Source organism: Vulpes lagopus, chromosome 2, assembly GCF_018345385.1.
Source record: "Vulpes lagopus strain Blue_001 chromosome 2, ASM1834538v1, whole genome shotgun sequence".
Classification (NCBI taxonomy): Eukaryota; Metazoa; Chordata; class Mammalia; order Carnivora; family Canidae; genus Vulpes; species Vulpes lagopus.
Genome location: NC_054825.1, coordinates 49,800,450 through 49,813,402, shown reverse-complemented (window position 1 = coordinate 49,813,402; position 12,953 = coordinate 49,800,450). Strand labels below are relative to the sequence as shown.

The window sequence follows — 12,953 nt, the reverse complement described above, 5'->3', positions numbered from 1 at the left end:
TCTAATTTTTTGAAGGACCAGTATTTTATTGAACTGGCCATCTCTGTGATACCTTTCTATCTAATATCTTTGTGTTCTTTGGTTATTTGCAGTCTTATGTTTTCTTTGGATTTATTTTTTGTTCTGTTTATAATTTGCATTCTGTTGACACTTTAATATATAATATATATTGTATATACTATCATATATACTTTAATATATATATATATATATATATATATAAATCAAAATCAGTGCTTGTTTAGGTTTATCTGTGTGTTTACCAGTTGTTTGTTCCTAGTTGCTGTTGCATTGTACTTCCTCCATTAAGAGTTCTGTTGGGGAGTGTCTGTGGGTGGCGAAACAATTGACTTTTTGTTCAGGATTGTCTTTGCTTTGGGGTAACTCTTGATTGTTAGCTTAATCAGGTCAGGTTTGGTGGTATAGGCTGGCAGTTCTTCCTGGGGCCTTGAAGATGTTCTGTTGTCCTCTGGCTTCTACTTTTCCTGGTAAGAATCTGCTGGCTGCCCCGTCACCGCCCACTCTACACAAAACATCTCTGTCCTTGTTATTCTGCACTTTCTCTATGATTTGTCTAGGTGTAGCTTTTATTATATACATTCTATTTGGAGATCATTGTGATTCTTTCATCTGAGAATTCACATCTTTCATCAGCTCTCAAAATGTTCAGCTCTTGTCTCTGGATATTACCTCTCCCCCCATGTGTTCAGTCTTGTCTCAGTCTTTCTTCCAGGCCTTTGTCTTTCACATTAAAAGAAAGTTTTGGGGCAGCCCGGGTGGCTCAGTGGTTTAGCACGGCCTTCGGCTCAGGGCATGATCCTGGAGACCCAGGATCGAGTCCCACATTGGGCTCCCTGCATGGAGCCTGCTTCTCCCTCTGCCTGTGTCTTTGCCTCTGTGTGTGTGTGTGTGTGTGTGTGTGTGTGTCTCCTGAATGAATAAATAGAATCTTTTAAATGAATGAATGAATGAATGAATGAATGAATGAATGAATGAATGAAAATTTTATCTTGCTCCACTGTGCCCTGGATCTTCTCTGGCCATTCTTCTAGCTTACTAAGTATCTCTTAGCTCTTTGCAGTCTGCTGACTGCCTCATCCATACACTGTTTTTTTTTTTTCCATGGACTGTATGTTTTATTTCTAGAAGTTAAATTCTTTTTCAAATCTCTTTCTTTTTTTATCATGTCTTATTCTTTTCTTAGTATTTCACTTTCTTCTTTTATGTCTTTCATCTTTTTAGATACACACTTTTTTTACATTTTCCCTCCCAATTATTTTCCTATTATCTCAGTTTTGAGAAACTCTCCTCTTCCTGCATGTGTCTTGTCTGCTCATCCTTGTCTGTGGTGAATTATATCCTCCCATGTTTTGGGAGGATACATGTTACTGTAAGCTCATATGGAATGGGGTTTATTACTCTGGAAACTCCTAAATTTTAGAAGAATTGCCCAGAATGGTTTTTTATGTGCTTCTGGCAGACATTCCAGAGTATTGCTAGCTCAAGATCAACATTATATTAATTTCTCAGCCTGGGATTCTGAGACTACAGAGGTAGTACACTCAGTCCCCAGCCGCACAGGGATCCACCCTGCTTTTGTATTTCTTGCGCAACTCCCCTCAGAGTCACCTTCAGGTCCCCTTTGCTGACAGGTAGACTTTTTACAGCTCCCCCTTTCTGTAGTCTCAGCTTTGTTCAGGGTCTCAAGGTCAGCCCCCTGAGGGACCTTGTCTCCTGTTTCTGCTTAGTTCTTCATTCCTGTCAGGACTGCATTCCTGGAACCAGTAACCCCCATAAAGCCACATACTTCCACTCTCTTATTCTGGTTTCCGGTTCCCTCTTCCTTGTCAGCACTTATGGATTCTCTTTCTTTCTTATGAGTTCACCCATGCATTTTAAAACTGCTCCATATTATCTAGCATGGCTAGGGCCATGTAGAGGGAAGGCTTTTAGGCTGTCTGGATCTCCCATAATCTCAACTGTCAGAATCAGTCCATTCTGTTGTGTTCAGCAAATGTACTGAGCTCCCACTGTGTGCCAGAAATTGTGCTGGTTCTCATTGACTACCCCCCACCACCTTTCATACACTCACATGCTCACATACACAGGTGCATGCGCGCACACACACGAGTAGATGCACACATTCAGCAAAGGGCTCTGAGCTCAAACATCAAATCTTAAGGGTAAGAAAAAAGAGAGCAGAAGAGAAAATGCACCCTCATGAGCATTGAGTTGTTAAACCTTCACCACCATACAGCCGTCACCCCAAAAGGCCAACCTTGAACGTCTAAGACATGGATCAGTAACTGGCCCCATAGTCACTGCTTGGACTTGCTGTGGATTCAGCCTCTCAGCAAAGAGTCCTAAGCATTATTGAAGCAAGACCCCCTTTCTGCCTCTGGCAACGCTTTGATCCCGACCCCCCCTGGGCATCTGCCCACCCTGAGACTGCCTGAGGGAGCCAGCATCCTCCGTGGTCCTGAGTTCCTTCCTGCCAGGCAGCCACCACAGCCCCCCACCCCTTACGTGGGCCGGAGACACCATTCTGCCTCTCGCATGGGTCAGCTTCCTCTGGCACACACTCATGAGTGCTGGCATCCCACATGTCTACCCCTCTCACCATGTCCCTCTGAAGTCACCCTATGCCCCTGCCCTATACCACACTGCACAGGCCCAAGAATGACTCACAGAGACCTCTGCAAATACCTTGTTCTCTCGATGGGCCATTTTCTGACCAATTACTCCGTGAAGGAGCACATAGATCTACTCAGATGAAAGGTGGAGAGCTCCTTGACCCTCCTTAGATGCCTGTGTACAGTCTAGGATGGCTAGAGGTAAGCAATTTGCTGTTAATAATTGAATATTTGGGGAGAAACATCTATTTCTGTAGCAATTGTGAAGAATAAACTCGGGAAGGTTGATTGAAATGGCATGTCACAGCTGCAAACTGTTTTTTGAGGTCTTAAAAGAAAATGAAGGGCTGGAAGGGACCACCCCCACACACCCCTCCCACACACACACACACACCCTGCATCAGACCTCCACCCAGGGAAAAGCTTTAGAAATCAGAGGCTGAGAAAGCACATTCTAGAAAGCCGAGCTGGGGAGACAGGCAGATTCCACACTAGCTGCACAGAGACAAGGCCCACACCCCCCTCTTACTGTAGCATCTTAATCAGCAGCCCTCACATTGCCCACCTGTATCTGAGAAGCCCTGTGTGGGGGCTGGTGATCTCGTGTGGTCCTTACACCCCACTCCAAGAGGAAGAGGGAGCAGCGGTATTGGCTGGGACTGAGGAGGCCTGCAAACATTGTGCTCATGTTCAAAACCATCAGAGACCCATGACTTGGGAGACAATGGAAAGCGAGTATCAGCTTTACTTCTCTAAAGCCCTGATTAAATAAATAAATAAATAATAGATAGATAGATAAATAAATAAATAAATAAATAAATAAATAAATAAAGCCCTGATTAAAGCCCATGCTTACCCTGTGGCCTGAGTTGCCTTGCTGGGAATTTCCTGAGTCCCAGGGGTGAGCAACCCCAGGCTTCCCCCATCAAGAGGGCAGGCCAGAATGCGTCCCCCACCACCCCATGGACAGGAGACCCCAGCCCTCCCTCTCAGTGTTGTCCTCCTCCTTGGGGGCAGGACTCAGGAGTGTATGAACAGCAGAAGGCCTTCTAGGAAGAGCGATGATGCCTGGGGAATGGAGGTTCCCCCCTGGAGGCAATCGTGGCCCTTCCCGAGCCATCGTTCTGGGGTAGCAACAAGTGGGTTTCCTGACTCTCTGTCCAGAGCTCCTTGCATTACCCCACACAGGGACAGAGAGAAGGGTTTTTATTGAGCTGCCTCAGCTCTTCCCCACTGAGTTGCTCGTGGGGGCTCCCCTCCTGCCACCTCCTTCCCCAGCTCTGCCTGGTGACCAGCCTGGCACACCCAGCCTGAAAGGCAGAGTTGACCCCAGGGGTGAGTATGACTTATTATGTCATGTAATTAATACTATAAAGGCTGCCCGCTGCCCTGCCACTTGTCAGCAGGTTGACAGACGTCGGACATCTGTGCCTCCTTTTAGAAGTCATCTCGCTCTCTACTCTGACTTACCTCCTAGGTAAGCAGGGATTCCATTAGTGGTTTTGAACCTTTAGCAGTGGAGTCTTTTTTATTATGTGACATTAATGCAGCACCCCAATTTTAATAGAGAAAAAAGGTGTGTTCTTTAGCATGAATGTATTAGTCTTCATTGTGGACACTTCTTTAGCAAGTCATTTATCAGCCCTCTCTTGAAGGACACAAAATCTAAGAGTCGGTGAGACTTACAGTCCTGTCTGCAGGAGCGTTCAGCCTCCCTCTGCTGTTGTCTCAGGAGCACAGAGTCAAGGAAATCCTGACTTACCCAGATGCCTGCTCAGCTGAGGCATTGATGAACCCACATAGAAGCTTGACAAAAGGGAACAGCAGAAAGCTTTTATTTTCAAAGTTTAGCCACTGACAGTGACTAGCAGCTGTTCATATGAGCTGCTTATGGTACCTCTGCAGGTCAGACAAGAGGTAGGTGGAGCTTACTGGGACCGGCAGCCTCAGAAACTCAGAGCAGCCTTGACCCTCACCGCCCTTGCTGGGCCTCGCGGGGCAGCCACTGGGCGGTGTGGCACTCACAGTGTTATAGGTCTTTACAGTGTGACTTGACATCACAGCCAGGAGGTTTTACAAATGGCCAGTGCGCCTCCCAGTTGTGAACCCACACAGAAGAAGTTCAGTAACGTGCATAGATCCAACAAGCAGGACCGGCTCTGCTCCAATTGTTCAAAAAACAAGTTTTCTGGCCACGGTGCACAGTGACGATGGCCAGTATTCAGCATGACATGTGAGTTAGGTAGATGAGTACGTACATTATTTTTTTAATTAGGTTTTTACAAATAGAGTTAAAATACTTCTTGACAACCTTCATCAAACATGTAGAAGCCCCAGCACCCCTCACATCCTGTGGCTCCACTGGCCTCTGAGGTCCCATCCAGTCCTGCCACTCCTCCACAATGGCCGAGAAGGACCTGAAGTGTTAGCCCACCACTAGGGCCGGAATCCTAAAAGGGACATGCGGAGAACCTTCAGGCAAGGCTTGCGGGCCCAGCCAGGAAACACGAAGTGATGGACACTGTGGTGACACTGGGGCGCCTTCAGCCCCTCGGGGCACCCCTAACAGGCACCACCTAATCAGGAGGCCGCCCTTGCCAGCTCACGTGAGCAGCCTGCTGGACTCTTCACTTGTTTTAAACTTGGCTAAAAATGCAACTGGGCTCGGCCTGCTCGCTTCAACGGGCCTTTTGGTTCTTGGCGTTCTCTCTCAAGCAGCTTCCTTGGTGGGAGAGGAGCTCCTGGTGGCCTGGGGCTCGTCCTGTGGTCCAGAGAGGACCCCCGACCCCAAGAGTGTAGAGCAGCCTCAGCTTGTGGCGCCTTCTCGCTAGGCCTGCCCACCCCAGCCTGTGACGCTTCTCAGCCTGGCAGCACGCCCCTGGGGAAATGCCATAACTGACCAGTCCCGCTAATTTTCTTGGTGGCTGCTATGTGATCAGTTTTACCCCGCCCTCAAGTAGTTTCCTGTCTAATGTCAGGGTAAAAATGGTTCCAATGATGATAACCCAAGGCAGAACCAAGCGTGTGCTCTAGGGAGGTCAGCAGGAAGGTGTGTGCACAGTTCTGTCTGGGAGAGATGGCATCTTTTGTGAGGAGACATGATGGAAGGCCCCATAGAAGGAGATCTTAAGTTTAGGGTATAGTCAGCTGTTGGACATCCAGTTTCTGATTGTTCTTTCTGTGCTTACCTTCAGGCTCTGGTGTCTGGAGCCCTGGGAAGTTTCCAGGCCCGAGACCTAAGTTTTCCAGCTTCTTTAAAGACTAGGCCCAGAGAGAAGGAGTGGAGAAACAGGGAAGCAGGAGTTCTTAGCTAGACCACCCACTTCTGCTCTGAGGGCAGGATGTCCTGTAGGGTGGGGGCCGCCATCCTCCAGCTCTGGCACTGGTGACACAGGTCAGCACCCTGGCTGAGGGCTCGGGCTCTGGAGACAACCCGGTATTCAAGCTCCAAGGCCTTGGGCAGCTTTCTCAACCTTCATTGCCTTGACTTCCTCACCTGTAAAATGGAGATAATAGTACTTAGAGTTGCTGATTATCACATAAATTGTTTGAATAGAAGTGCCTAATACATAGGACTTTGAACAAGGGAGGACACAGATAGGCCATTTTGTCACCTTAACTGCAGTTACCAGTTAAAAATCACTTGTTGAGGGGGCCCTTGGGTGGCACAGTTGGTTAAGTGTTCCAACTCTTGGTTTCTGCTCAGGTTGTGATCTCAGGGTCATGGGATTGAGCCCCACATCGGACTCCACGCTGAGTGTGGAATCTGTTAAGATTCTCTCTCCCTGGGTGACTGGGTGGCTCAGTCAGTTAACCATCTGCCTTTAGCTCAGGTCATGATCTCAGGGTCCTGGGATCGAGCCCAGAGTTGGGCTCCCTGCTCAGCAAGGAGTCTGCTTCTCCCTCTGCCTCTCCTCAATTGCTCATGCTCTGTTTCTCTCTCTCTCAAATAAAAAAGTAAAATCTTTTTTTTTAAGATTTTATTCATGAGAGACACAGAGAGAGAAGCAGAGAGAGACACAGGCAGAGGGAAAAGCAGGCTCCTTGCAGGGAGCGCAACATGGGACTCGATCCCGGGTCTCCAGGATCACACCCCGGGCTGAAGGCTGCGCTAAACTACTGAGCACCAGGGCTGCCCAAAAAAGTAAAATCTTAAAAAAACAAAACAAAACAAAACAAAACTTCTCCTTCTTCCCTTCTTCCTTACTCCTTGTGCACTCTCTCTCAAATGAATAAATCTTTTTTAAAAAGTCATTTTGGGGGGCACAAGGGTGGCTCAGTCAGTTAAGCATCTGCCTTCAGCCCAAGTCATGATCCCAGGATTCTGGGATCAAGCCCCATGTCAGGCTCCTTGCTCAGCAGGGAGCCTGCTGCTCCCCCTGCTTATTGTGCACTCTCTCTCTCTCTCTCTCTCTCTCTCTCTCTCTTTCTGTGTCAAATGAATAAATAAAGTATTTTTTAAAAACATTTGCTAAACACCTATGATATATAAGATACTCTTTTTAAAAAGTAGAAATTTACTTTAAAAAAAAAAAAGATTTCCCTTAGAGATAGCACTTGGTGAGCAGCGGGAGAGAGAGAGAGGGGGAGAGAATCTCAAGCAGACTCCCCTCGAGCACAGAGCCCAACATGGGGCTCCATCCCACAACCCTGAGATCATGACCCAAGCCAAAACCAAGAGTCATACCCTTAACTGACTGAGCCACCCAGGCTCCTCAAAAGCAGAAATTTAGAACTCAACTGTGCCTGACCTCCGAGAGCACTGTAGATGATGTCCTCCGTGACAGGAGAGAGTCTTGGATTCAAGCCCTAAGACTGTCACTTCCTAGCTCTGTGACCTTGCCCCGGGTCCTGTTTCTTGACACCCCAGTTCCTTTTGTCTATAAACGGCGGTACCAGGAGGGTTCAAGACCATGTGCCAATATCAAGCAGCCAGAAGGCACACGACAAGTGCTTGGTGAGTAGATGGCGACACACAGAATATGCGATGGCTTTGTCCTGCCGCAGACCTGTTACTAATCGAGGGCCTACTGCGTGTCAGCATGGCAGCCACACCAGCGTGGTAGTAATGATTCAGATGCATGATGTTCTTTAGGAAATTACACAAGAGAAGGAAGTGTGGAGACCCAGTAGGTAAATTCCCATTTGGGAAAAAGTCAAAACCCAACTAAGGGCAGAGCATGAGCAATCCAGAGGCCTGAGCCTTGGGCAGCTCTTAGCAGGGCAGCAGGCCCGGAGCTCCTTTTCCCACCTGTGCAGTGGGCACACGAACCCCCCACCTCCCCGCTGCCACCCTCCCCCCAGCAGAGGGAAGAGCACTGCCCACCTGGGGACTCGGGAGTGCTCTGCTGTCAGTCCAGAAGGCGTCTCGTCATGATGAAATAAATGGATGGGAAAAATAGGGACATCATTACCTAGGCAGAGTCACACTAGCAAACCACAGATCACTTTGCCCAGATGAAGGAGGAGACAACTACTGCTCCTCCCCCAGAGCTCTTGGTTTCCATGGGCGCCCCTCTTCGTGCTGGCAGGATCTGCTGCTCAGCCCCGCGTGGCCGTGGCCATACCAGGGGTGCCAGCTGTCATAGGCGGCCGTTGACCCGTCCCTCTCGTGCTTCCCCGCGTCCCACTTTCAGAGCCATCGTACTTCTTGCCATCCCATCTTTTTGCCTTCATTTGTCTCCATCTTCTGCGGCGAAGTTGGTGGACCAGCACGCTTCACCCCTGGCTGGTTTAATAGTTGCCCTTGGCCCTGAGAGAATCCGGGAACTGAGAGTGGCTCCCACCGCCTGGCGAGGAGGCCGCTGAGGTCAGAAGGAGCCCCGGCCCGGCGCAGCCCGCCAGCCTCGGTGGAGGGGCTGCCCACACATGTCCTCCCTGGAGGACAGAGGCCTGGTACCTGGGGCAGCCGCCCGCGGCCAGGTGGGATGCTCCTGACAAGCTGCGAGGGGGTCCCGCCGTGCAGGTGGGCCGCAGCACGCTCCTCTGCCTCTCGTAGCCTGATGGGGGCTGCGACAGTTGGTCTGTGTCCGGGTTCCTCTTCCCAGGGAGGGACGGGCGCTTCCCGCCAGCAGGGCAGGCTCGAGCCCTCCGGGGCCTCATGAAGAGCCCAAGAGAGGCCTGCGAAGTCTCTCTGGTGGCAGGTACAGGAGAGCATTTGGAGTCAGGAGATCCACGTTGTGGGTCCAGCCCAGTCACTTGCTCTGACGACTTCAGACGGGTCCCTGCGTGCCTGTTTCCTCATCTGGGGGCAGATCGTTACGTGCGCCTCCAGAGTGAGCGTGGGGATTCCATGGGAAAGTCAGGACAAAGCCCCCGGCAGGTGCCTGGCACACAGCACTCCTCCATAGGGCCGGACTCAGGACTAGTGTCACGGAGGGTGTAGTTGCCGTCCGCCTTGGGCATGTGGCCTTGCGGGGCCCCAGGAGTGTCTGGCTGTGCTGGCATCTGCTCAGGCCTGTCCAGGGCCACCTGGGAACCCAGGCACCCCAGAGTGGCTGACTGGTTCTCTTGCTTTCCCCATGACCGTCCGTCGGATTTTATCTGTTTGCTCATTAAAGTCGTGAGAAGTTCCCGCGTCGTGCATGTCGGGGCTGGAGGAGTGCCACTGTATTCTAGACGGGAAGGGGAGGACACACGCTGCCAGGGTCACAGGGGCGGGCACAGACCAGCCCTGAGAATGCAGCAGCCTCGAAACCAGGACGGCTGGGTTCAGCCCCAGCACTCTTAGCCCATCGCTTCCCTCTCTGGGCCTCAGTGTCCTCGTCTGTAAAATGGGATGATGGTGTACGTGACCTGCCACCATGGCAGAGCGGGCTTTCTCCCAGTGTGTCCAAGGCATGGTGCTGACAGAGGACAGGAGCTGGGCCAGGTCGGGCTCACAGTCTCGATGTCACCTCCGTCCAGGAGGGGCTGGATCATGGGACAGACATGAAGGTGAGGGCAGTTGTGACCTGGTCCTCGATTCTCCCCCTTTGTCCCCTCCCGGCCAGCAGGGGAGAGCCCCAGGCAGTGGGCGCGGGCGGCAGAAACATGCGACCCTGGGAGCCCAGGCCTGCTCAGTGGAGGTCATAGTGCCCCCCCCCGCCCCGTGATGGGTGGCTCTTGCCCCAACTGTGAGGTGCTCAGTGGCTCCGGAGGCCACTGCTGCTCCGCCCTGCTCCCCTCTGCCCTCCCTTCTGCACACTGGCTTTCTCTGTATGTTCGGTCACCCTGGGGGCCACCCTGCTGACGGCTCCCAAGTTCACACGTCACAGGCCGGCTGCCTAGAGAGGTGGGGGCTCCCCTCCTTATCTGTCTGTCTGTGTCCCCTCTCTGCCTCCCTCTGTGACTCTTCCACTCATCTCTCCCCTGCCAGTTGACTGCAGCTGGGGACATGGCCACTTGTCCAGGTCACTCGCTTCAGGCTGGTGTGAGGCATCAGGACTGGCAGGACAGGAGAGTCACCTCCGCCAAGGAGGGCGGGAAAGGGGCAGGGTCGCCGCCAGAGCAGTGCATGCGGCCTCCCCCCCCCCCCTCCTCCTCCTCCTCCTCCTCTCCCCGCCTCCCAGGGCACTTGGGCAAATGCTTCCCTGCAGTGCGGCCATCAGCCTTCCCATGACTGGAGGAATGCCTCCGCGCTCCCCTCCTGCAGTTCCGCTCTGCTTGTTCCCGAACAGATGATAACAGAGATGGAGCATATGGGCCCCAAAGTCACCGGGCATTCTGGGAAAGTGACACTGTGCTACCCCAGGCTTGGGGGGAGGGGGTCCATCGGCTTCTGAGCACAGCTTCTCCCTTTGTTCTTCACAAGGGCACAAGGTCGCCTCTCCTGAGCCTCCCGGAAAGGAAATGTGCACCCTCGGACTTTAGGAAGAATTCCCTCTGTTTAGGCAGCGATTTAGGAATGCAGGTGTAAGGTAGGCATGTACATGGTGGAGAGAGCTCTAGCTGGGAGTCAAGATAGAGGCTCTCCTGGGCCTCTCCTGCCCCAGCCCCCAACCCAGCTGCCTGCAAGCACCAAGCCGACCTGGCCTCCAGCTCCCCTTCCCCAGTGGCAGTCTGCAAGGGGCACCTACTCCCCCCAGTGGTCCCACAGGTGTGTTGGGAGCCCCGTGGAATGCCACGAGCAGATCACAGAAGGTGCCCAGATGGACTCCAGACCTAGGTCCGTGATGGGCCTTGCTGCCCAGGGCTGAGTGCCCTTGGTACCTTCCCTGCCCTCCTGCCAGTGTTCTGGATGTCTCTGAACTAGACCATGCAGGATGCTCCTGGGGATGGTTGTCTTTGCCTGAATTGAGAAAGCCAGGTAAGGGGAGGCAGCATGAGTCCAGGGTAAGGAAGCCTGGATGGTCTTCCTTTCTGTCCCCAGGGACACAGCGGGTCTGACCAAGCAGCCCCATTCCCACCCCTGGTCTGGTTTTGGACCGTTCCCTGCAGACACTGGGATCTGGGCACCCAGGGCAGAGTCCCGGGCCCACATCCCTCCTGGCATGTGAGGAACTCATCTTGAGGCAGCCTGGAGCTTCAAGCAGGTGGCCAGTGGCTGGCTATCCCCGGGGGCTGCTGGGCAAGACTGGAGTATATTGGAAGAGCAGTGTTGGGAGCCCAGCTCACGCCAGTGAGGAGGTGAAAGGGAGCCCAGGAAGGGTTCAGGAAGCCGGAAGGTGCACCAGCACCCGGGTGGCTCAGTCGGCTGGACTCTGACTTTTGGTTTTGGGTTTTGGTTCAGGTCATGATCTCATGGGTCATGGGATGAAGCTCTGTGTTGGGCTCCATGCTAAGCAGGGAGTCTGTTTGAAGATTCTCTGCCTCTGCCTCTCCCCTACTCACACGTTCACTCTCTCCCTTTGTCTCCCCCCTTCTCTCTCTCTTTCTCTCTCTCTCTCTCTCTCAAATAAATAAATCTGAAAAAACAAGCTGGAGAGTGCAGGGAAGCTGGAGCTAGAAGGCTGCAGGGGTGAGAGAGGAGGAGCTGGGGAAGGGAAGGGAGCAGGGGGCTCCCTGAGTCTCAGGTACATTTTTGGTAGAGGAGGAAGCTGCCAGGGGTGCGTTTCCTGGCAGAGATGCCACTTCGTGACGAGGAGGAAGGCGAATGCTTTTCAGTTTCCCTTTCACCCCTGACCCTGTGGTCAGGGTAACTCTGATTACCCCTGCTTTTTTCTGACCGTCCCTGGGAAGTCCCGAGGGGCCCTAAGATCGTGAATGTGAATCCTGATTCTTCAGGAGAGCAGGGGAGGGGACTGGCCAAATCCAGCGTGGCCTGCATTGTGGGCTAAGGAGGTTAGAGCCCAAGACAGGCCACGTGGAGGCAGTGTGGGCCCCTCCAAAGGCCAGCCCACGGCGGGTCACCAGGGACCCCCCCACCCCTGGTGGCTTGCAGGCCGGCCAGGCTTTCAGGAGAAGGTAGTGGAGCCCAGGACCACCCAGCCCTGCAGGGAGCGGGTGCTGCCCTGCCCCCGGCCTCAGTCAGCCGGCTGTGAAATGGGTTGATGGTGCCCTCCATACCTCACAGGGCTGGGGTCAAGGGGGAGAAGCTTCAGGCCGAGAACAGGCCTGGGCAAGAGTGATGATGTGCAGACTCTGAGGAATGTGTGTCAAAGCCTCTCCCCCCCCCCCCCACAGGGCCACCCATTCATCATGCAGTTCAATGACGGAAACGCCGCCGTGGTGTCCATGTGGGTGTGCAGGGCGCTGGAGGAGAGGCGGAGCCAGCAGGGGCCCCCGTGATGCTGCAGAGGGGCCCCGAACCGGTCGCCAGGGGACAACCTACCTGTTGCGCCCCCTTTCTGTTTGCTGTCTGCGCCAGAAGAGCTTCGCTGGGCCCGGCTTCCCTGCTCTCACCTCCGACTCTGCTGGCAGATGGCCTAGCCTAGGGAGCCCTCGAGAGTGGCCAGCCCTCGCCTCCTCTGGTCTGGAGGCACTGGCTGGGGTGGGCAGGGGGGTGGGGGTGTCGAGAATGGAGGCTTCTGTACCCCTGCCTCTCTTTTTTCCTAACATTTTTCTTTGTAAACGGTCAGGCCCGTCAGCATCACTGATGGGAATAAAAGTATTACTGCTTTGTGACTGCCTCCCCTCATGCGGTCGTACTGTGTGGGGAGCCTCTTACCCCGGGGGGGAGGCAGGGCCCCCACTCAGTGAGGACGTATGGCAGCGCCCCAGCTGCCCACCCTCAGGCACCTGCCAGCGCCGCGAGTGCCTCCGCACATGCTGTGATGAGGCCCACAGCCCAGCCGCTTGAGACAAAAGACTGAGGCACGCAGGTCCCCGAGCCAAGTCCCATGGCAAGGAGCGGCGGAGCCGGCCACCGATCCCGGACCTCAGGACCCAGTTGTATGCTCC

The 12,953-nt window shown here is 53.2% G+C and overlaps 1 protein-coding gene across 7 annotated transcripts in view; it reads left to right on the top strand.

Moving 5' to 3' along the window:
* Positions 1 to 12,674, top strand: part of MAP2K5 (mitogen-activated protein kinase kinase 5) — a 259,087-nt gene extending 246,413 nt beyond the window's left edge. For all 7 annotated transcript variants that reach the window (XM_041745524.1, XM_041745523.1, XM_041745522.1 and 4 more), the window contains one exon: positions 12,237 to 12,674. In XM_041745524.1, the coding sequence (XP_041601458.1) occupies positions 12,237 to 12,341 (105 nt within the window). In that variant the 3' untranslated portion in view covers positions 12,342 to 12,674. The remainder of the gene's footprint in view (positions 1 to 12,236) is intronic.
* The last annotated feature ends 279 nt before the right edge of the window (positions 12,675 to 12,953 follow it).